This window comes from Coenobita brevimanus, chromosome 97 (genome assembly GCF_032717465.1).
Source record: "Coenobita brevimanus isolate Jiangsu-jjx chromosome 97, ASM3271746v2, whole genome shotgun sequence".
Lineage (NCBI taxonomy): Eukaryota > Metazoa > Arthropoda > Malacostraca > Decapoda > Coenobitidae > Coenobita > Coenobita brevimanus.
In genome coordinates this window covers 41680430-41701966 of record NC_137050.1, presented here as the reverse complement: position 1 = coordinate 41701966, position 21537 = coordinate 41680430, and the positions used below count along the sequence as shown (strand labels likewise).

The 21537-nt window shown below is 40.7% G+C and overlaps 1 protein-coding gene across 1 annotated transcript in view; it reads left to right on the top strand.

The window, feature by feature from the left end:
* LOC145413673 (UDP-glucosyltransferase 2-like) overlaps nt 1-13056 on the top strand; it is a 195394-nt gene extending 182338 nt beyond the window's left edge. The window contains exons 4-6 of the mRNA XM_080283330.1: nt 278-401; nt 1057-1276; nt 12765-13056. Coding sequence (XP_080139456.1) covers nt 278-401; nt 1057-1276; nt 12765-13056 — 636 coding nt within the window. The remainder of the gene's footprint in view (nt 1-277; nt 402-1056; nt 1277-12764) is intronic.
* The last annotated feature ends 8481 nt before the right edge of the window (nt 13057-21537 follow it).

Below are 21537 nucleotides of genomic sequence, written 5' to 3'. Positions count from 1 at the left end.
TAGTTATGAATCGAAAATGATCAGTTTAGACAACCAATAAAGATAGGTACAGTTAATTTGTGTATGACACAGTATGCAACATGCAGCTACTGCCAGGCCGTTCTGTCATCCCATATTTCAGTTTCCTCCACAAAGAATAACTTGTTTACAGTGGCGAGGTTTTGTTAGGATGGCCATCCGTTGCTAATGTCAACATGCGCCTGTATTAACTGATGAAATCTCTGGATCTGATCCATCTCATATCGGTGACGTGTTGTCGTTGTTGTTCCTGGTGTAGGTGGCACTGGTGGAAGCGTTCACACGGGTTCCGCAGCGAGTGGTGTGGAAGTATGAGGGTGACGACCTGGATCTCCCACCTAACGTCATCACTAGGAAATGGCTGCCACAACAAGACATTCTTGGTAACTATCAACCATTTTTTCTTTTCAAGTGCTTCAAATGTTTTCTTCACTGTGCCAGAATGGGAAGATTATTTTTAAATATGACCTTCTACATTAATTTTCTTACAAATTCACCTGCCATTTGGGTAGTCGAAATACTGGTTATACTTGATAAAACTAAAGATATACGTTTGTTTGTGCCTGTTACGTACTAAAATCTAATTGAATATTCCAAGTCATTCATATATTAATTTCCAACAAAGGTGAAAATTTTGCAGATGACTTCTCTTCAGTTTAATAAAAATAAAGCTGATGCTAAATGCTGTCTTTTTTTTTTCTTTTACGAAGTCACGGGGTCTTTCAACACTGAAACCAGGACTTTGGATCGAACACAAATGAATACACATTAATTCGGTTAGGTTAAGTAGAAAGAAAAAATAATGAACGAAAATTAAGTTTTGCTAGATAGTACAGGACAAGCTGTTTCACGCTTAATTTTATTATGTTTGATTGTGAGAAACAGCTTCTCCAGAACATGAATCAGTGGACCGGGTTGTAGTTCTTTCATTTATTACCTCAATCTGCATGATCAGACAATGTGTTAGACAATGTCTGATTAAGCTGTCAATGTTTGGTGGCTCTGAGATAGGTAACGTAATATAAGCTGTTACTTCAGGTCACAACCAGACACGGGTGTTCATGTCACATTGCGGTAACCTGGGCATGCAGGAGGCACAGTACCACGGGGTTCCTGTGCTGGCGGTCCCCGTTGCCTTCGATCAGCTCCGTAACGCCGCACGTATGGCCCGGAAAGGTTTCGGTGTGGTCCTCAACTGGCGAGACCTCACCTCGGACTCCCTGGTGGCCGCCATCACCACTCTCACAACAGACCCAGGGTAGGTGTTCTTTTTCCCCTCGCCAAAACACTCGGTTAGTAATTGACAAAACATGGTGAGCATGTGGTTTTTCTCTTTCCTTTGAGGTGCTAACTTTAATAGAAATTTACAAATGGAATATAAGCTGCAACTGTGTATGGAAGCACCCATATTGTTTTGAGACTTGCCACTGCAACGGAAGAAGGGATTGCAGGCAAAGAGATGCATTAGACTGTATGAATTTCCCTTTCAAGAGGCATAAGTATTGGTGTTTAACTCTAAATGCATTGGTTTAAATTTTGCGCCTATAGTAAAATTACAAACATAACCAGTGTAACTGACATGGAAAATAAATATCACTGCAGAAAAATACACACAACTATCTACAAACCTGTCCTTACTTCACATGGATGCAAACTGAAAGACGTACAAAAATCTGTATCAGCTCCATGACAGAGGGTTTCTCTTCTAATACTTGCTGACATCAAATTTGCTTGAGTTCTCGAACTTAAGTGTTAGATGCCTCTCATAAAGATGTGTGCATTTACAGTTGCTTCCGTCCATCAGTCCGAATATAGCACTATTTTTTCTTTTTTATGCTGTGCAGTGCTACATAGAAGTATAACTGTTGTTTACTCATATTCTTGATTACATTAGACTAGCCGCAGGCTGTGAGGACTGCAAGAGGTAAGATGTGACAAATTTTATTTTTTCTTAATGAAAGTGTTTTTCCTAGGTTCCACACCAGAGATATAAAATGAGACTCATCTCTCAGAGAATGCAACGCCCACGCCTTACACTCGGTCAAAAACTAAACTCGTGACCGTGCCCTGCGACTATGACCTTTGATTCATTGCTCTTAAAATCGGATTGCTTCACCCATATCTTACCCAAAGCCTGTCCCCAAGTTTGGTCCAAATCCTATCAAAAGTGTGTGATTTAACCTTACCCTGTGATCTTAACCTTTAATATAATGTTCTGAAAAAAAAAAAAAAAAAAAAAATTACTTCACTTGGGGGTAAATAAACCCTTCCACTAAGTTTGTTCTAAGTCGAATCTAAGTGAATTGAAAAACCGAACCTTTGATCTTGACTGGTGATCGTACCTCAGACCATTTGTTCTTAATATGCCAACACCTTATCCGTTCTGGTCCCACAACCCTTCTGCCAAATTTGATCAAAATGGAATCACACCCGCATGAGCTGGCTTTGTCTTTCAGCTATGATCTTTTACACCCAAAATTTTAACAATAGTTCAACAGGTTGTATTTATTCATTATACAATATTTGGTGAAGTTCTATCAAATATTTTCCTATAATCATGTGAGCGGAGAGACAAAATATAAACTTATTAAACGCATGACCACGATGAGTTTTCGTGCCCAGGTGTAATTCGTATAATAATTTGTATCATATTCCAGCTTTAGTTGTAGAGTAATAAATTTCTCATTTCTTTTCACCCGCATAATCATGACATTCAACTCAACTTACTTGAAGCATAACTCTACCACGACAGTCAAATAGCTGTCTACTTCCATTGCCCCTCACCACCCTTGTACCGGTAATGCTTCTCCTCTTTCCTCTTTACTAATCAAACAAACAATCACTTTTTTTCTTCCTCTTTGCTTCATCTACCTCTGAACACATGCAACTGCGTCATCTGCCTAGGGACAGTATTCTTTTCACACATAAATAGGAAATAGAGGGAATCCTGCCAAATCTTACATATCACATCTAGAGATTATAATCTTTCCACTTGGTGTAAAATTGTCAGTTTTCCAGTCTGAATACTGAGGTGTAGCTAACTTGGCCTAAGACTCATTTCCCTTTTCTAAATGCTGAGATGTAGCAAGAAATTGAAACAAATATATGGTACCAGCCATGAAGTGCTGTGGAAAAGATCTAGAGTCGTATTCAGTAACAGAACGCCGAGAAATAAACTCAATTGGCCCAAAATCCCCGGCAGGTTAAAATGTTCAAATGATAACATTCACCATACCTATTGGTATATAGGAGAGAGAACTTATTCCAAATGTAACAGTAATGAATTGATGGGGTCTTATGGGACTGCAGTAAAATTTGTTTTTTGAAACACTATATACATTTCCCAAGTCCGATGTTACAGGTAAGTGCCAGTTTCTCCTAACACAAACACATTCGTCCGATTAAACCTTCATTACTGTTTCTGTTGGACCAGGCAAAAACCTGAATCATTCAAATCGTCACGTTCGATAGAAATATTATCAACATTGCCCTGTGTTCTTTTATAATTATTGTAGTTCCTCAATACCAATTAAACTAAATATATACTAATTTCGCCATCAGACAGACAGACACACACACACACACACACACACACACACACACACACACACACACACACAGAAAATTCGCAAAACTCTACTGGATGGAGTTACTGCTATTCACAAAAAGCCAATCCATCTCAAAACAAGTGCATTCAGTATTGCCATGATATACAAAGTCCTCTACCGGATGATATCCATACATATTTAATTGACCTTGAGAGCAGATGAACTGTTGATCCGCGTGACACATCTCCATGGTATGGGGGACAATTGTGTGAAGGTAATCAAAATCTGTCCATGCATATGGAAGTTACAGTTTAGACACGAAATTACGGACGACCTTGCTTGAGCCCCAAGTGTGACCTTAACCTTGGGAGTAGATGGCAGGTTGTTACGCGACACACAATAATGGCATAGGAAACAGTTGTCTGAAGTTATAGCAAAATCCGTCCATGCATGTGCAAGTTACAGAGCAGACATGAACATGCAGATGCACTGAGGTACTGATGTACTGACGTACTGAAGTACTGACGGAACCGTGCAAATCTATGGTCCCCGACCAGTTTCACCGGTACGGGACTAATAATAGATATATATCTTAAACAGCCTCGGAAGCCAACGCCACCAGGTGTAAGTCTTTCCCCATGCTGAGTTACCACTGTACCCCAACTTCCAGCCTCCTGGGTGCTCCGGTATGGGAGGCTATAAAATTTATACAACATACAACCTACAATGACCAGGAATTTTAGCAGGATATATATATATATATATATATATATATATATATATATATATATATATATATATATATATATATATATATATATTGTTACGGAACAGAGAAAGATAACGTACATTTTAAGTGAGAATACTAAGAGTCACTTGGTCCCGTAAAGTTCCAGGTTCAAAACAAAAGAGTTAGGTAAAATTACAAGTTAAAGTTTAATGCTCAAACTAACAACAAAACATTCAGGACTCATAAGGATAATGTAATGGCAAATAAACAGGTTAAATATATGGTTAACTGCAATAGCCTCTATTAACACGAAATTAGCAAGAGTAAATTTATCTAAGTCAGCCCTGATAAAATTAGATACCAGATAATACTCAGTGAATGCCAGATAAATTATTACAGATACAAACTATTATCAAAAATGACTGACATAAAACCCAACATTAATCAAAAACCTCACTAGGCCTAAGAATTAACCTTATGCTACACAGTACAAGAAAAAATGCAATAACACTTATACTCAAATTACACACAGCTGCTAGATGTTTGGAGATTTCTTGAGCACTCACAATAATAATATCTGTACAGGGGAGGACAGAGATGTGAACAAAATGAGGAGCAGATCTAAGTGGCAATGATGCAGAGACTGAGCTCATTATATAGGGGCCAGCAGAGCATGATACAACTTATAAGAAGGACGCGCAAATGAAGCCATGGGGAAAAAGAGCTGAAAATCCCGCACTGAACTCCAGAAATGACGACTTACTCTACTATAACGGTAGAAGGGGGGGACTGAGGCAGAACACGCTCGTGATCAAACATGCAGCATACTGTGCGTTAAAATTACACAAAGGATGATGAAATCATAGGGTATGTAACACCTCCCCACAAAGAAAAAAGAAATTTACAAAGGAAATTTCTTATTACTCTAAAACAATCTGTATATGGCATTACAGAACATGCAAAAGTCTTTCCTAATGTTACAAAACATGAGATCTCCCTAACACGTTCAGTCATAGGTACTTGCCAGTATCCCTTTAACAAATCAAACTTACTTATGTACCTAGCCTTTCCGATCTTGTCTATGCAATCTTCCACACGAGGGAGAGGGTAAGTGTCTGTTTTGGTTATCTGATTAACACGTCTGTAGTCAATGCAAAGCCGCTGTGACCCACCTGGCTTAGGGACCAGAGTGACAGGAGAACTCCACTCGCTCTGACAGGGCTCAATCATCTTGTGGTCCAACAGGTAGCCAAGCTCCTTCTGGATGAGAGGAACTTTCACTGGGTTCACACGGTAAGGAGGCAATTTAATTGGCTTTGCGTCTCCAACATCGACATCATGCATCAACACAGTGGTTCTTCCTGGAGTGGCACGGAACACTTGCGGGTACTCCTGCAGTAATGCCGAAAACTCCTGCCTTTCCTTGGGAGGTAGATGAGAAAGCTTAGTCTGGAGATCATTCATAATATCAGGATTCTTCCCCAAACTATCACTCAGGCTCATACTGCATGGGAGAGCTTCACTTGCAGACTCGGGTGGAACAGCTACAGTGCAGACTGGATTATTTTCGTCCCGCCTGTGATATAACTTTAGCATGTTGATGTAACATAGTTGCTTGCACTTTCTACGATCTGGTGTGGCGATGACATAGTTGACATCACTGAGTTTCTTCTCCACGAAATAAGGGCCACTAAACTTGGCTTGAAGAGGTTGCCCATGAACTGGTAGCAGAATCAAAACCTGATCTCCTGGCTGAAAGTGGCGTAACCTGGACTTCTTATCATACCAAGTCTTCATCTTCTCCTGAGCAGCTCCTAAATTCTCTCTCGCCAGCTGTAAAGCAGTGGACAGCCGTTCTTTGAACTTCATCACATGCTCCAGCAGGTTGACGTCATCTTCCTCCGACAGCCTGCATTCCTTGAGTAACTTAAGGGGTCCTCTTACTTCATGGCCAAACAGTAGTTCAAAAGGTGAGAAGCCCAGTGATTCATTTGGAGATTCTCTTGCGGCAAACACAACGAATGGAAGACCTTTATCCCAGTCTTTCTGATGTTCCAAACAGTATTTCTTGAGCATCGATTTGAGTGTTTGATGATATCTCTCCAACGCTCCTTGGGTCTGGGGATGGTAAGCTGAAGACGTGATCTGGGTGATGCCCAACTCTTTCAGAGACTGCTTGAAAACATTTGACATGAAATTACTTCCCCGGTCTGACTGTACCTCCTTGGGCAGACCAAACTTTGTGAAGAACCCTAGCATTTCCTTAACCACGTTCTTTGCTGAGATGTTTCTAAGTGGAATGGCTTCAGGATAAGGAGTAGCCATATCAATCATGGTCAACACATAAGAAAATCCTGAAGAAGTCTTAGGAAGAGGGCCCACAATATCCACCAACACACGGGTGAAAGGCGCCTCAAAAGGAGGAATGGGAACTAGAGGTGCAACCTTTTCGGTCTGATTACACTTCCCCACAACTTGACAGGTGTGACAAGACTTACAATACCAGGAAACATCCCTGAAGATACCTGGCCAGTAGAAGTGTTTCAAAATGCGTGCCACAGTCTTCCTCACTCCAAGGTGTCCTGCCAAACTGGAATCATGAGCCACTCTAATGATATCCTGCCTACAAACACGAGGGATGACAACTTGATGTACAACCTCCCATTCACAGTCGGCTGATGCTGTTGGGGGTCTCCACTTCCTCATAAGTACTCCTGACTTTACATAATAACAAGTAGAAGCACCGGCTGACTCTTCTTCACTGTAAGCAGAGTTAGCTAGACCTTTCAACTCAGGGTCAGCAACCTGCAACTCAACCAACTCTTGACGAGACAAATTATCAACACTACGGGGTACTGCCTCATCTGGTGAGTGGTCCAAATTAGCAAGAAAAGTGTCAGCTAGGATAACATCATCATCATCATTATCCTCTAAATCACCAGTAACTTTAGACTTAGCCCTAGTGACAGCACATGCAATGAACACATCAGGGACATCACAATCCTGGGATGCAGCCACTGGCTCACTAGACAACTGAGGAGCTGGACACACTTGACTTCCACCAATATCATTTCCAAGTAAGAAAGTTACACCTGACATTGGGAGTGTCTCAACCAACCCAACCATAACAGAACCATTAACAAAATCAGACTCTAAATTCACTCTGCACAGAGGGACAGAGAAGTGATTATTCCCTACACCTTGTAAGATTACAGTTTCATCCGAGGAATTAGCATTAGAGCCTAGAACACTGGTCAGCATAAGGGATTGGCAAGCACCTGTATCACGATATATTTGAACTGATTTCCTGTCATTACTGTCCAGAGGACTGACAAAACCATCAGACAGGAAATTAGCACATGAACTCTTGAGAGTGTCACCCACGTTACTGCTCAAAAGAGGAGCTCCATCATGAGAATTTAAGTTACCCCTCAAAGCAGGTTCAGTTAACTCAGTTAAAGAATTCTGGGAACTCTCAAGAGTGGACACTAGACCAATTGACTGAATATTTAAAGACTCCTTTTTGTTCACATCACGCTGTCTCCTGAAACATCTCTCCGTAGTATGACCAAGCTTACTACAATAAGTACATTTACTTTTCTGAAATCTAGAGGTGGAGCTGGTATTTACTTCCTGAGAAACATCATCTTTATTCTCTTTCCTGTTACCTGTACTCTGAGTAGAGGCAACGTACTTACTTTCAGCTTTCCCTTTTTCTCTAGAATATCTCTTGTGAGTGAGAACATACTCATCAGCTAAAACTGCAGCATCAGACAAATTATCTATTCTTTTCTCATCAAGATATAGGCTTACATCTTTACTAATACACCTTTTGAAGTCCTCCAGCAAAATCATCTGCTTAAATTTGTAAAAATCAGAATCCACATTCTTAGAATTTAACCACTGCTCTAACAAATCTTCTTTGATTTTTGCATACTCAACATGGGATTGCTTATCTTGCTTGTAAGTTGTCCTAAATTTTACTCTATAGGCTTCAGGAACAAACTCATAGGCCTTAAGAATCAAGCTCTTAACTACATCATAATTATCAGATTGATCCTGAGGCAAAGATGCATAAGTTACTTGAGCTTTACCGGTGAGAACAGTTTGAAGGAGTACTGGCCAATACTCCTTGGGCCAATTAAAACCTGTAGCTACCCTCTCAAACAACTGAAAATACTTTGTTAAATCAGATTCATTAAAAGGAGGGACAAGTTTAACATTTTTAGCCACATCAAAATCATCAGAGCTAGATGATCCAGTTCCACCTTGTTTCATGCGATACTCATGGTCTGCCTGAATCCTAGCAAGTTCAACTTGTGCGTGAAACTCAGCCTCCTTAACATCAGCCTCCTTAACACGTGCTTGAAATTCAGCTTCCTTCACACGAGCCTCCTGCAGGGCTAGCTGTAACTTAGCTAATTCAATCTGCGTTTGCTCATTTGGAGGAGTTACATTAAACAAGCTTTCATTAATCATGTCAACAATTTGATCTTTAGAATGATGAGAGCGAACAACAATTCCCAATTGTTGAGCAACAAGCTTAAGTTCATTCTTTGTTCTGTTTTCTACATCACACACTGTTTGCACATTTGACAAAAAATCTTTGGCTTCATCAAGTGTAGTAATAGTAGACATCATGAATAAATCACAGACACAAAATATCAAACAATATCCTTATGATAATATCCTGAATATCCTGGCGAGGTCGCCAAATTTATGTTACGGAACAGAGAAAGATAACGTACACTTTAAGTGAGAATACTAAGAGTCACTTGGTCCCGTAAAATTCCAGGTTCAAAACAAAAGAGTTAGGTAAAATTACAAGTTAAAGTTTAATGCTCAAACTAACAACAAAACATTCAGGACTCATAAGGATAATGTAATAGCAAATAAACAGGTTAAATATATGGTTAACTGCAATAGCCTCTATTAACACGAAATTAGCAAGAGTAAATTTATCTAAGTCAGCCCTGATAAAATTAGATACCAGATAATACTCAGTGAATGCCAGATAAATTATTACAGATACAAACTATTATCAAAAATGACTGACATAAAACCCAACATTAATCAAAAACCTCACTAGGCCTAAGAATTAACCTTATGCTACACAGTACAAGAAAAAATGCAATAACACTTATACTCAAATTACACACAGCTGCTAGATGTTTGGAGATTTCTTGACCGCTCACAATAATAATATCTGTACAGGGGAGGACAGAGATGTGAACAAAATGAGGAGCAGATCTAAGTGGCAATGATGCAGAGACTGAGCTCATTATATAGGGGCCAGCAGAGCATGATACAACTTATAAGAAGGACGCGCAAATGAAGCCATGGGGAAAAAGAGCTGAAAATCCCGCACTGAACTCCAGAAATGACGACTTACTCTACGATAACGGTAGAAGGGGGGGACTGAGGCAGAACACGCTCGTGATCAAACATGCAGCATACTGTGCGTTAAAATTACACAAAGGATGATGAAATCATAGGCTATGTAACAATACATATATATATATATATATATATATATATATATATATATATATATATACCTAGGCTGCTTCCCCCAAGGAAAGGGAGGTAGCCGAGACAGGACGACACACTCCCCATTTACTCATCCATTCAAACACATTCATTCGCATCTTAGCCCCAAAGGGGAGAACGGACAGATCCTCACCGGACCACACCGCACAAGGGTCAACTGCGCAATGCAATCAGTGACATCCGCAGCAGGGCCCGACAGCAGAACTGGTTTACCCCTGCCACATCATAACAGACCCATCCCCTTACTCGCACCTGACATGACTAACTGATCAGACCAAATGTGGGAGAATATCCCCTCAGGGCTGCGTCATCACTTATTCATTCACAATTTCTCTCCATTTATTTCTGTCACGCACAGCCACTCTTCCTTGCTCAACAGACATCCCTCTCGCATCCAGCGCTCTCTTCACACTGTCCATCCATCCTATTCGTGGTCTTCCTCTCAGCCTTACACCTCTCACATCAGATCTAGTTATCTTTTTCACCAATTGCTCATTATCCATTCTCTCCATATGCCCAAACCATCGCAACACCCTCTGCTCAACTCTACCAGCCATCTCCCGAACAACTCCAGTTCTCCTTCGCATTTCATCATTTCGCACCCGCTCCATACGCGTCACTCCACACATACTCCTCAGACACCTCATCTCCATTACATTCAAACTTTTCCTCTCTGCTACACCCATATTCCATGTTTCAGCCCCATATAACGCAGTCGGTACCACAACACCCTCATACAGCCTTCTCTTTACATCCATTCTAAGCGAATGACATTTAAACACTTTTTTCATTCCTCCCAGCGCCTTTCCTACTTCATTTATTCTAAACTTCACTTCTAAATATATTCTTCCATCCACAGCAACATGTGACCCTAAATGTTTAAAACAATCTACCTCCTCAAGCAACTCACCATTCAAAACTATATTCATCCCCTACCATCTATCAACCTCGTACACTTCATCACTTTACTCTTATTCTTATTTACTTTCAATTTCCTCCTTTCACACACCCTTCCAAACTCCTCTACCAACTGTCTCAATCTCTCCTCTGAATCAGTCACCAGTTCAGTATCATCTGCAAACAGCAGCTGCTTTAGGAGAGGGAGGAGATGCATTGATCAGGTGTTTGCTGTGAGGCAAGTGTGTGAAAAGTATTTAGCGAAAGGCAAGGATGTGTTTTGGGCATTTATGGATTTAGAGAAAGCGTATGATAGAATTGATAGGGAGGCTTTGTGGACTGTTTTAAGATTGTATGGACTTGATGGTAGGTTACTAAAAGGGGTGAAAAGTTTTTATGTAAATAGTAGAGCGTGTGTAAGAGTGGGAAATGCTGCGAGTGATTGGTTTCCCGTGAGAGTGGGGCTGCGACAGGGATGTGTGATGTCACCTTGGTTGTTTAATATTTACATGGATGGTGTTGTAAGGGAGGTGAATGCAAGAGTTTTAGGTGGAGGTCTGAGTCTGGTGAATGTTGATGGTGGATATATATATATATATATATATATATATATATATATATATATATATATATGTATATACAGTATATGGAGCCTCTGTGGTATAGTGGTAAAGTGTGCGTTTTCGTACACTGAAGAACGAGGGTTTGCGCCCCGCCAGGGTAATAAACTTTGGGAGCGTTTTTCAGGCCACATACTGAATTGGTGGACATAAGGGGTGTTGTGGTTGAAACAGTGTCGCATACTAGTAGTAAAGTATGCATGCACCCAGTCGGCTTGCATGGGCCGATTACATTTGGTTCACAGACTACGCACACATCAAAAGCCACTCCAGCACCACAATTACACTTACAAGCATTTCTCACCCTACATACAATCTCTACTAGACAGCCTAAGACACTTGGTAGAGATACATTGGCTGTATCGTCCCGACTTCGGTCGGGATAGGCCGGTCCAGCAGTGGACACTCAAACGGCTGATGAGACGAGAGTTTATATATATATATATATATATATATATATATATATATATATATATATATATATAAAATTGTGTGTGTGTGTGTGTGTACTGGGGTGCTTTTGCCTGTATGGCTTCACATAAAGGCCTCATCATTTTTCTTGGCATCTCCATAGATCTATGAATCCATGGATCAGTGCCGTTTTTTCTTCTTCGTAGCTAAAAGACAAACCAGGACAGTTTCCGAAAAGTTTTGGTCTGTGCAGACCCCCCAGATTTCTTAATAACTTGTACGTTTTGAGTTTGCTGATATCTCTTACTTTTTCTATGTGGTGCTCCGTACGACGGATCTTCTGGTATGACACACAGGCTGTTGAATGCTCTGGACATTTTTATGGCAAGTGTCACACGTCAAAAAAGGCCCTCAACAGCTTCTGCTTTTGTCAGCATCTCTTATGTGAGGGTCCACACAATGGCAATTCCGGCACGATGGACTATGCAGAGGATTTTTTGAGAGGGGGGGGAGGGGGGGGAAAGGGGGCTACCTCATACACCAAAAGTTTGCTCGCAACTTCTGCTGTTGGAGTATTTTGTAAATATATCTTTTACCGTTAATGATGCTGCACACAATATTCGCACTATAGGCAGAACGACTAACTGACAAAGACGATTTTTTCAGCAAATATATGAGTGACTTAATTGGACCGTATAATCCAAAAAAAGTCTGGGAAACATTGATGTATACAGGCAACAAATTTGTTACTTATAAGTGGTAAGAAAAAAATATAACCTAATCCCTTCTTGTTCCTTGGCAATAAACAGCAGAGGAATTGAAGTGCAAAATAAATCTCAGTAAATGCATCACATGGCAGGAAGTGCTTGTTAGAGTACTTGCTGGGAGATGTTAGATGAACATTAATTATTCCATATTTTAAGGTCGAGTCTTGAAATGAAAGGACTAACAAGGGGTTTGACTGTTGCTAATGATTGCTAATGATTACAGGTATCAAGAGAGACTGAATCATGTGTCAGCCGCAGTGAAGGACCAGCCAGAGACTCCTGCACAGCGGGCGGTATGGTGGGTGGAATATACAGTTCGTCACCACAAGTCCCCTCACATCGTGTATGCTGGCAAGCGACTCCACTTCCTTCAGTACATCATGCTTGATGTTCTTCTTTTCTGGCTCTGCATCTTGGCTACCCCTATAATTCTTACTCTCTTCTGTCTCAGGAAGTGGCTCAATACACATTACTCAAAGAAACAGAAACCTGAGATTCGTGTAAAAAGGGATTGAGTTTGCATCATAGAACAACCAGATATGCACTGTTCAAGAAAGTGAAACATTAACTTAACCCGTTGGCTGTGGCATAGAAGAGTCGCGAAAATTATCCCAGTGCAGCAATTAAGCCAGAAGAGAAACCACTGAATAATAGCTTCACGTGAACATTAACGTCTTAAAAAGAATATGATAAATCCACCCATGAAATATTTATGTAAAACTTACCAGCATTATGGGCTTTTAGTGGTCAAAAGCTTCTTAGATGATGGAACACTGGCAGCTGCCTGAGCCCAAAATAGCACTGTGTGAGGGTGAGTGACGTGACAGTTAGCACGTTGTACCATAATTTTGTGTGTTGTGTGCCAGTTTCAAGAAATTGATTTTCATACCTTGTCTTCCCTAAGCCCTTGTCGGCCTGACAGTAGATTTACTGAAAGTCAATTTCAGCATCAAATGCCGTTTTTTTCGTAACAGGTTGATCCTTACTTAACTGTTAACAATGTGGTAAGCGGATTAGGAAGTGCCAGAATTTATCTCGTGTTGACCACTGTTCCTTTAACTCTAGGCTTAGCCTTGGTGGTAGGGATTAGAGATGGTATTTAGCTTAATAAGCCATATTTACATGATGCTGATCATTTCAGAAACGTTGTGGTACTACTTTGATCATTTCAGAAACGTTGTCGTACTAGTTTGAAAACCCCAAACATAATACGTATATTGCAGCCCTCTAGACCCAACTCATGAGTGGGAAGTCGCAGCCCACGGGTTAAATATTTGTAACCCTGCTTAACACGGCCTTTATCACCGAACATATGTTGTTTGCATTATTCTCTCGGTAACATTTAAGGAAACATAGGACCACCTTATTTTGCAGTTTTCTTCTGTTTATGTTTTCCTTTACCTTTGTTCTTGATTGAATTCTTTATGTATTTTGCGTGTGCATTATCATGTATCGATTTTTTCTTTTATTATTTTAAAGATGGTGAAAAGCTTTTTGAAATGTGTAATTGTTTAAAATCTCTAACGGATTTCATTTCGTGGTGGTGAAGGAAGACTGATGGATGCATTCTCAGAACACCTTTGAAAAAAATATATATATATCTTAACAGTTCCCGATTATCCAAACCTAATGTAAATTTTCGCAGTTAAACACAACCTTACTTGTCCTAACTTAACCTGACCTGTTTTATGCTAACCAAACCAAACATCCTAACCTATTTTTTATGGAATCATATTTTCCATGTGTTTAAACGGATCCTCTTCGTACCCGAAAATGCATATCTATACACATTTGCAAAATCACTAAATCGATGCAAAGGATTATATATATTTTTAAAGGCGGTTCTGTCTCCTTAGCTATTACATGTTTGTTTATTTCTGTGTTTAGGTGTGAGATGTGTAAGTAAAAAAAAAATAATAGTTAGCAATGTAGTCTCAGGAGAGTACAAGAGACTAACCTTGCAAACCACTGGGACAAATAAAATTTGTAAAAAGTAGAAATCGAAATAGAAAAGGGGATGAACTTCAATGAGTTTTCATTACCACAGGCATAATTAAACTCACTCAGAATTCAAATTTATTATCAAGTACTGATGAGTAAGAAAAATACAATCACAGCACAGCCGTTAGTGTAGTTTATCAGGTCAATTATACTGTAGTACGAGACAATAGTTTACTTCAACTCAAGAAGCACCTATGTGAATGCTTGTAATTCAAGGTTAAGACCATATGATTGGCAGATATCCATGAGTTCCTTCATGTGCATTTGCTGATGTTAGCAAAGTGCTAGTATTCGGGTTCATAAAATTAATGAGACATGAGAGATTATAAGTTTGATGAAATTTTGTTTTTTTCTGAAAAGTAACATTTCTCTCTCTCTCTCTCTCTCTCTCTCTCTCTCTCTCTCTCTCTCTCTCTATGGGGGCACGGTGGCTCAGTGGTAGAGCATCAAGCTCGTAATCTGTGGATTGCAAGCTCGAGCCTGGCCCGGGACTGCCGTGCCGGGAGTGGTAGCGCGCTCCTGTACAGTAACCTAGCGGGGCTATATATATATATTTTTTGTGCGAGGAAGAAGAAACAAAAGGCCATGAGCCCGCAATAAGAGTTCCCTCCATGAGAAAAACAAAATACAAGAGAGAGCCAAATTCAAGATCCATTCATTTCGAGATGCCTGGACACACTGCGTTTGAAAGACTGGAGATCATAGGCAGCAGGAAATACAGACAGAGGGAGACAGTTCCAGAGTTGGCCTGTTGCATAAATGAAGGACTAAGAGTAACGGTTAACTCTTGCATTAGAAAGTTGGACAGAAAAGGAATGAGAGTTTGCTGCTAGACGGGTGCTACGCGCTCGTCGTAGAGGTGGAGGAATGCATGCAGACAGTTCAGAGGAGCAGTGACCATTAAAGTAGCAAGAGAAAAGAGATAAAGATGCAACGGTGTGGCAAAGAGACAGAGGTTGAAGGGAGTCAGTAAAAGGAGGAGAGTTAATGAGACGAAAAGCCTTTGACTCCACCCTATTGAGAAGAGCTGTATGTGCGGAGCCTCCCCACACATGAGAGTTGTACTCCACACATGGGGTGGATAAAGCCCCTGTATAGAGTCAACAATTGTGCAGGGGTAAAGAAAGAATGGAGTCGGCTTAGCACACCCAATCTCTTGGAAGCAGATTTTACAAGAGATGTAATATGATCTTTCCAAGATAAGTTCCAAGTAAATGAAACCCCAAGCATGTTCAAGGATGATGCAGGATAAAGATGAATATTATTAAACATTAGTGGGTATACCTGTGGAAGATTTTGACGGGTTGATAGGTGTAAGAACTGAGTCTTAGATGCATTAAAAACAAGATTATTTTTACCCCAGTCAGAGATACAAGCCAAGTCAGACATTAGGTGTGCCATAGCCTCACCCCTTGTATGTTGAAGTAACTGCTGAGATAAGCGTTGCGGGAAACGAATGGAAAAGTGAAGGGTGGAGTCATCAGAGTATGAGTGGATAAGGTTAGATGTACAGCTTAGATGTTCATTGATGAATAAAAGGAAGAGAGTTGGTGATAGGACAGAGCCATGAGGAACACCACTGTTGATAGATCTAGGAGAAGAACGATAGCCGTCTACAACAGCGGCTATAGAACGACCAGAAAGGAAGCTAGAGATGAAGGCACAGATAGAAGGATAGAAACCGTAAGAGGGCAGTTTGGAAATTAAAGATTTATGCCAGACTCGATCGAAAGCCTTTGAGATGTCAAGGGCAATGGCAAAGCTTTCGCCAAAGTCCCGAAAGGAGGATGACCAGGAGTCTGAAAGGTAGGTGAGAAGATCGCCAGCGGAGCTTCCCTGACGGAACCCGTACTGATGATCAGAAAGAAGGTTGTGATAGGAAAGATGCCTTGAAATTTTTCTATTGAGAATTGACTCGAAAACTTTTGAAATACAGGACGTAAAAGAAATTGGACGATAGTTGGAGGGTTGGGAGTGGTCACCCTTCTTTGGGACTGGCTGAATGAGGGCAAACTTCCAGCAAGAAGGAAAGGTACAAGTTGACAGACAAAGGCAAAAGAGTTTGCCTAGGCAGGGTGTAAGCACAGAAGCACAGTTCTTGAGAACAACAGGACGGACTCCATCAGGCCCATATGCCTTGTTAGTACTGAGGCCAGTGATGGCAGAAGTTATATCAGCTGAAGAAATTTTAATGTCAGCCATGAGAAAGTCAGAGGCGGGAAGTGATGGAGGAACAGCACCGGAATCGTCTAAGGTGGAATTGGAGGAAAAAGTCTGTGCGAAGAGATCTGCTTTATCAGTAGAAGAAATAGTTACAGAATATCAGAGTAGAAAAGAAGAGGGAAGGATGATGAGGCAAAGTTGTTAGAAAGGTTTTTGGCAAGGTGCCAGAAGGAGCGGGAAGAGTTCGAGTTGGGGAGTTGAGAGCATTTAGTATGGATGAAAGTATTTTTAGCAGAGAGAAGAACAGACTTAGCACGATTCCGGGCAGAAATGTAAATATGATGTGATTCAGGGGTGGGTTGGCTCCGGTACCTTTTGTAGGCCCTCTCCTTGTTGCGGACAGCATTAGAGCAAGTGTGATTAAACCAAGGCTTTCTTGCGTTAGTCAAAGGATATGAGAAAGGAATGTATGCTTCCATGCCAGAGTATTAGAATAACCTCCCATAATGGGCAAGGCACACTCAGATGGCTCCCAGCCATGGAAGCAATAATCATTCCAGGGAAAATCAAAGAAGTACTGCCTGAGGGCCTCCCAATCTGCAGCTCCAAAATGCCACAGGCGACGTTTCCCTGGAAGATCCACAGGCTGTACCGGAGTGATAGAACAGGTTAAGGTGATAAGGTTGTGATCGGAGGAGCCCAACGGAGAGAAAAGATTAACAGTGTAAGTAGAAGGATTGGTTGTAAGGAAGAGGTCAAGTATGTTGGAGCTCTCTCCAAGGCGGCCTGGGATATGGGTAGGGTGCTGTACAAGCTGCTCTAGGTCATTAAGGATAGAAAAGATGTAGGCTTGTTCACCAGGTGGATCAGTGAAAGGAGAGGAGAGCCAAAGGTGGTGGTGAACATTAAAATCTCCTAGAATGGAGATTTCAGAGAAAGGAGAAATGAATAGAATGTGTTCCATCGTAGAAGTAAGATGCTTGAAGAATTTTTGATAGTCAGTAGAATTAGGGAATAAGTAAACAGCACAGATATAGTTAGTCAGAGAATGACAGGAAGGCCGAAGCCAGAGTGTAGAGAATTCAGAAGAATCGAGTTCAGGAACATGAGAGCAAGATAAGTTGTTGCGTATATATACACAACAGCCACCTTTGTCTTTGAAATGAGTATAGAGAAAGTAGGAGGATACAGAAAAGGGTTTGCTGTCAGTTGCCTCAGACAGCTGAGTCTCAGTTAGAAAAAGAAGGTGAGGTTTAGAGGAGGAGAGGTGGTGTTCAACAGAGCGAAAGTTAGAGGAAAGGCCGCGAATGTTGCAGAAATGAAGAAGAAGAGAGTCAGACAGTGGTTCCAGGCACCTCGAGTCGCCACCGGGAGAGAGGCGGAAGGTGGGAACATTTATGGTCCACCCCCCTGGGGACTCCGAGACGGGGTGATGAGACGCCATGATTTTTTTTTTTGAATTTTGGAAAAGGAAGTGTAGTGTGTACTGTGCATGTATGATTCAATACAGGGTCTAGCTCGGGGGAACGCCATTTCTCCCACTTCTCACTCTCTCTCTCTCTCTCTCTCTCTCTCTCTCTCTCTCTCTCTCTCCTGCTGATTCTTCACCTTATTTCAAAATTGTATGTACCCTTCGGTTACACACACAAAAAAAAAAAAGTTTATACATTCGTACAGAAACTGTAAGACTATATAAATCCGAATTTATAATTACATAGATAGAATATGAAAAGATGACGAGTGTTTATTTTTACTTAATCGTCAGTGTCTCTCTACTAGGAGATTCCTTCTGTCCATCAGGTGATGACGCAAGTTAAACTTGCAGCCGTCACTCTTCCGGGAATGTATTGTATAGTAATCCATTCTCTGATATGAAACGGATCAGACTTTAATTGATGAGACATAGCTTATATAAGAATAGCAATTAGTACAGGATGAAATGCATAAATAAGTCGGTGGAATGGTACACTGTCATCTTGTTTTATTGGAAATATAAATACAGTATTATTTATGACAGTCAGAATAAACTCCACTGTAACCGTGCATGTAAGTGATCATTTGGATGGACAGGGGCAGTTTACAGGGCAAATATATGTACTATTTTATTTGATGTGTGTCACTGATAAAATCCCATTGGTTCATTTTTTTCTACAAAATGGCTGGGTTTCCAAAGTTGCCACGTTTCGCCACCTTTCCCGCAGTGACGCTGAAGCTATTACAAAGGGAGAATGTGTGTATAGGATTGTTGCAGTGTGCACAGTGAAGTATGAAATACATAAGAGATGAGTTATGTGAAATTCTTAACTGAACTTGATGATAATTCTGTAAGTGTTTTAGGTTGGTTTGGAGGGAGATTTACATCATAAAAATATGTACAGTACTCTAATGATAAGTTTGACGATATACCTACACAATTCCCAGTACTAGCATTTGAAAATAATCAAAGAAGGGGCCTGTGGTGCTTAATTGAGAAACACACAGTTATTTTTACACTCATATTTATTAGATAACGAAATTATTGGGGGGGGGGTTCTTTATAAACCAGTTTCAGCTATTATACAATTAACTGTTAAACGTGCCATAAACATCAGTAAACACCGCTGCATAATAAGTAAGTATATTTGTGTGTGTGTGTGTGTGTGTGTGTGTGTGTGTGTGTGTGTGTGTGTGTGTGTGTGTGATGTTTTCTAGTATTTGGTAAGACTAAATGTGCAGTTTGACAGACTGGAAAAAAATTCCTGTGAGGGGGGGCACCCATTCACCAGAATCCCCTTAGCCTAAGAGTTAATATTTCCTTTACATCTACACGCATTCTGCAGGGAGATGGAATGAGTGAGTCAAGCGAATGAGAAGGTGTGACATGAGGTCAGCTGAGAGTACTCGTGGACGGGGCAGAACGAGGAAAGATTTATTGAAAAATGATGAATGGAGACAAATACTGTTATTATGCCTGCTTCCATAAGTGGGATACGATTAAGCTACAACAGTATTCTGTACACAGTAAAACTGTGTTTGAAGAGGCACGAATGCAAAATGATTCAAGCAGAAAAATATCACCACATTGCCAGTGTAGTGACACGACCACACATGTGGTTAGCGCGCAGATGAAGGTAATGTATGCAGATTCTGTTCATTTCTCGTCATAGCATTTCTGAGTGAGGGAGTCTGTGTACAGTATGTCACTGAAGCAATCTTATCAGAGTGCAAGTATGTAATGACATTCTAAAACACCTTCTTTGATGTAAAACAGTAAGTGGTATCAAACCTAGATTTAGATTATTAGCAGAAATACACGTTGTTAACTCAACCAATGGAGGTTTCAGAAAAGATGAGATCCGTTGCAGGAAATGACAGCCAGAATCAATACTTCCTCATGCTAGCCAAGTACCCGCGAGAAAAGATGTTTGTAGTGAAAATATTGCATCTGAAAATGAATTACATATAAAAACTAGTTTTATGTCTGTCTGTATCGGTACACGGCTAGCACTAAATATCGTGCCACCGCTAGCACCAATAAAATGTATCGTCGCACTGCTGGCCACCAATGTAGCCGTTATGGAGTAGCAGTTCACTACATATTAAGTGTTCTGCTGTATAGTATAACTAGACCACCGTGTTGGATCGACGACACTGTCTGTAGTACACGTCAGCTACTCGCCGTCACTGCCCGACACTTCCCACCAAAGGTCCTCTGCCACGAGAAGGTGGAAGCTGGTCTGTTATTAAGTGGTAGCGTAAGGTGACAGAAATGAGCTGATTAAATCTCTCTTTATTGGGTACAGAATAATGTAACTGCGACCCGAGAGATATGTAGGAGCGACACCACCTCCCTTTAAAACTGTAAAACGGCCTCTGACGCTATACACTCACCGAGCCGACAAGGGCGCGGTGCTGAGGTCAGCTAAAAAGTGAGGTGCCGAGCATTACATATACTCTGGGCTTATGCAAAAGTAGAGATAAATGACAACTCTACTACCACATTATACACCTCTATTAAATGGTATTAAGTACATTGACATATACCAACATAATAAATGGTTCCCCAGGACTTTACACTTACGCACTATTCATATATCTTTTCACTTCTCCTAACCTTCATTTTATAATTGAAACAGGGTGGCACTTATGGTCTGCCATCCACCTTCTTCTCTATACCACAGCTAACAGCGAAATGATATTTGGTTGTTCATCATTCACACTTCATTACACACTGTTAATTACGACTAAACAGCTTTAAAAATTATTATGTAAAATGTGTGATACAACAACTTCATATGGAAAAAGATGTTGACACCAGAACATCGCTCGGCCACACCATTGACGTCCTCGTCGACATTGTTGTCCTAACTACCGTGTAACCTAACCAGAGTGTAGGGTAGCTAACTATTCAGGAACATCCACTTGCAATCCTCGAGTACGGACACGTGGTATCAGTGGGTTCCTTAATTGGCGCCTTAATAGTAGCCTAAACCACAAACACAGGACAAGACCACAATAAGTAGAAGACCAACGCCAGGACCAAAATAGGAAGGAGAAAGGTATGAAGGAAGATAAGACAGTACATAAGGCTCTAAATCAGTCCTGTTCAGGTGGGAGAGGAAGGTAAGCTCCTTTAATACATGAGACAGCCTGTTCACATTCAAGGAAGTAACATTGAATGAAGGTAAAAAGGGTCGTAACTGGGATGAGAAGTTCACTGTCAAAGCTAGATGATGCTTGCTAGGCAGAACAGCTATCTCTTTATTGTGTAACTCACAAAAATCAGGTGCTACATAGTACCCCTTTACTGTAAGGAATTGATTCTGTGAGGCACAAATCACAGTTACATCCTC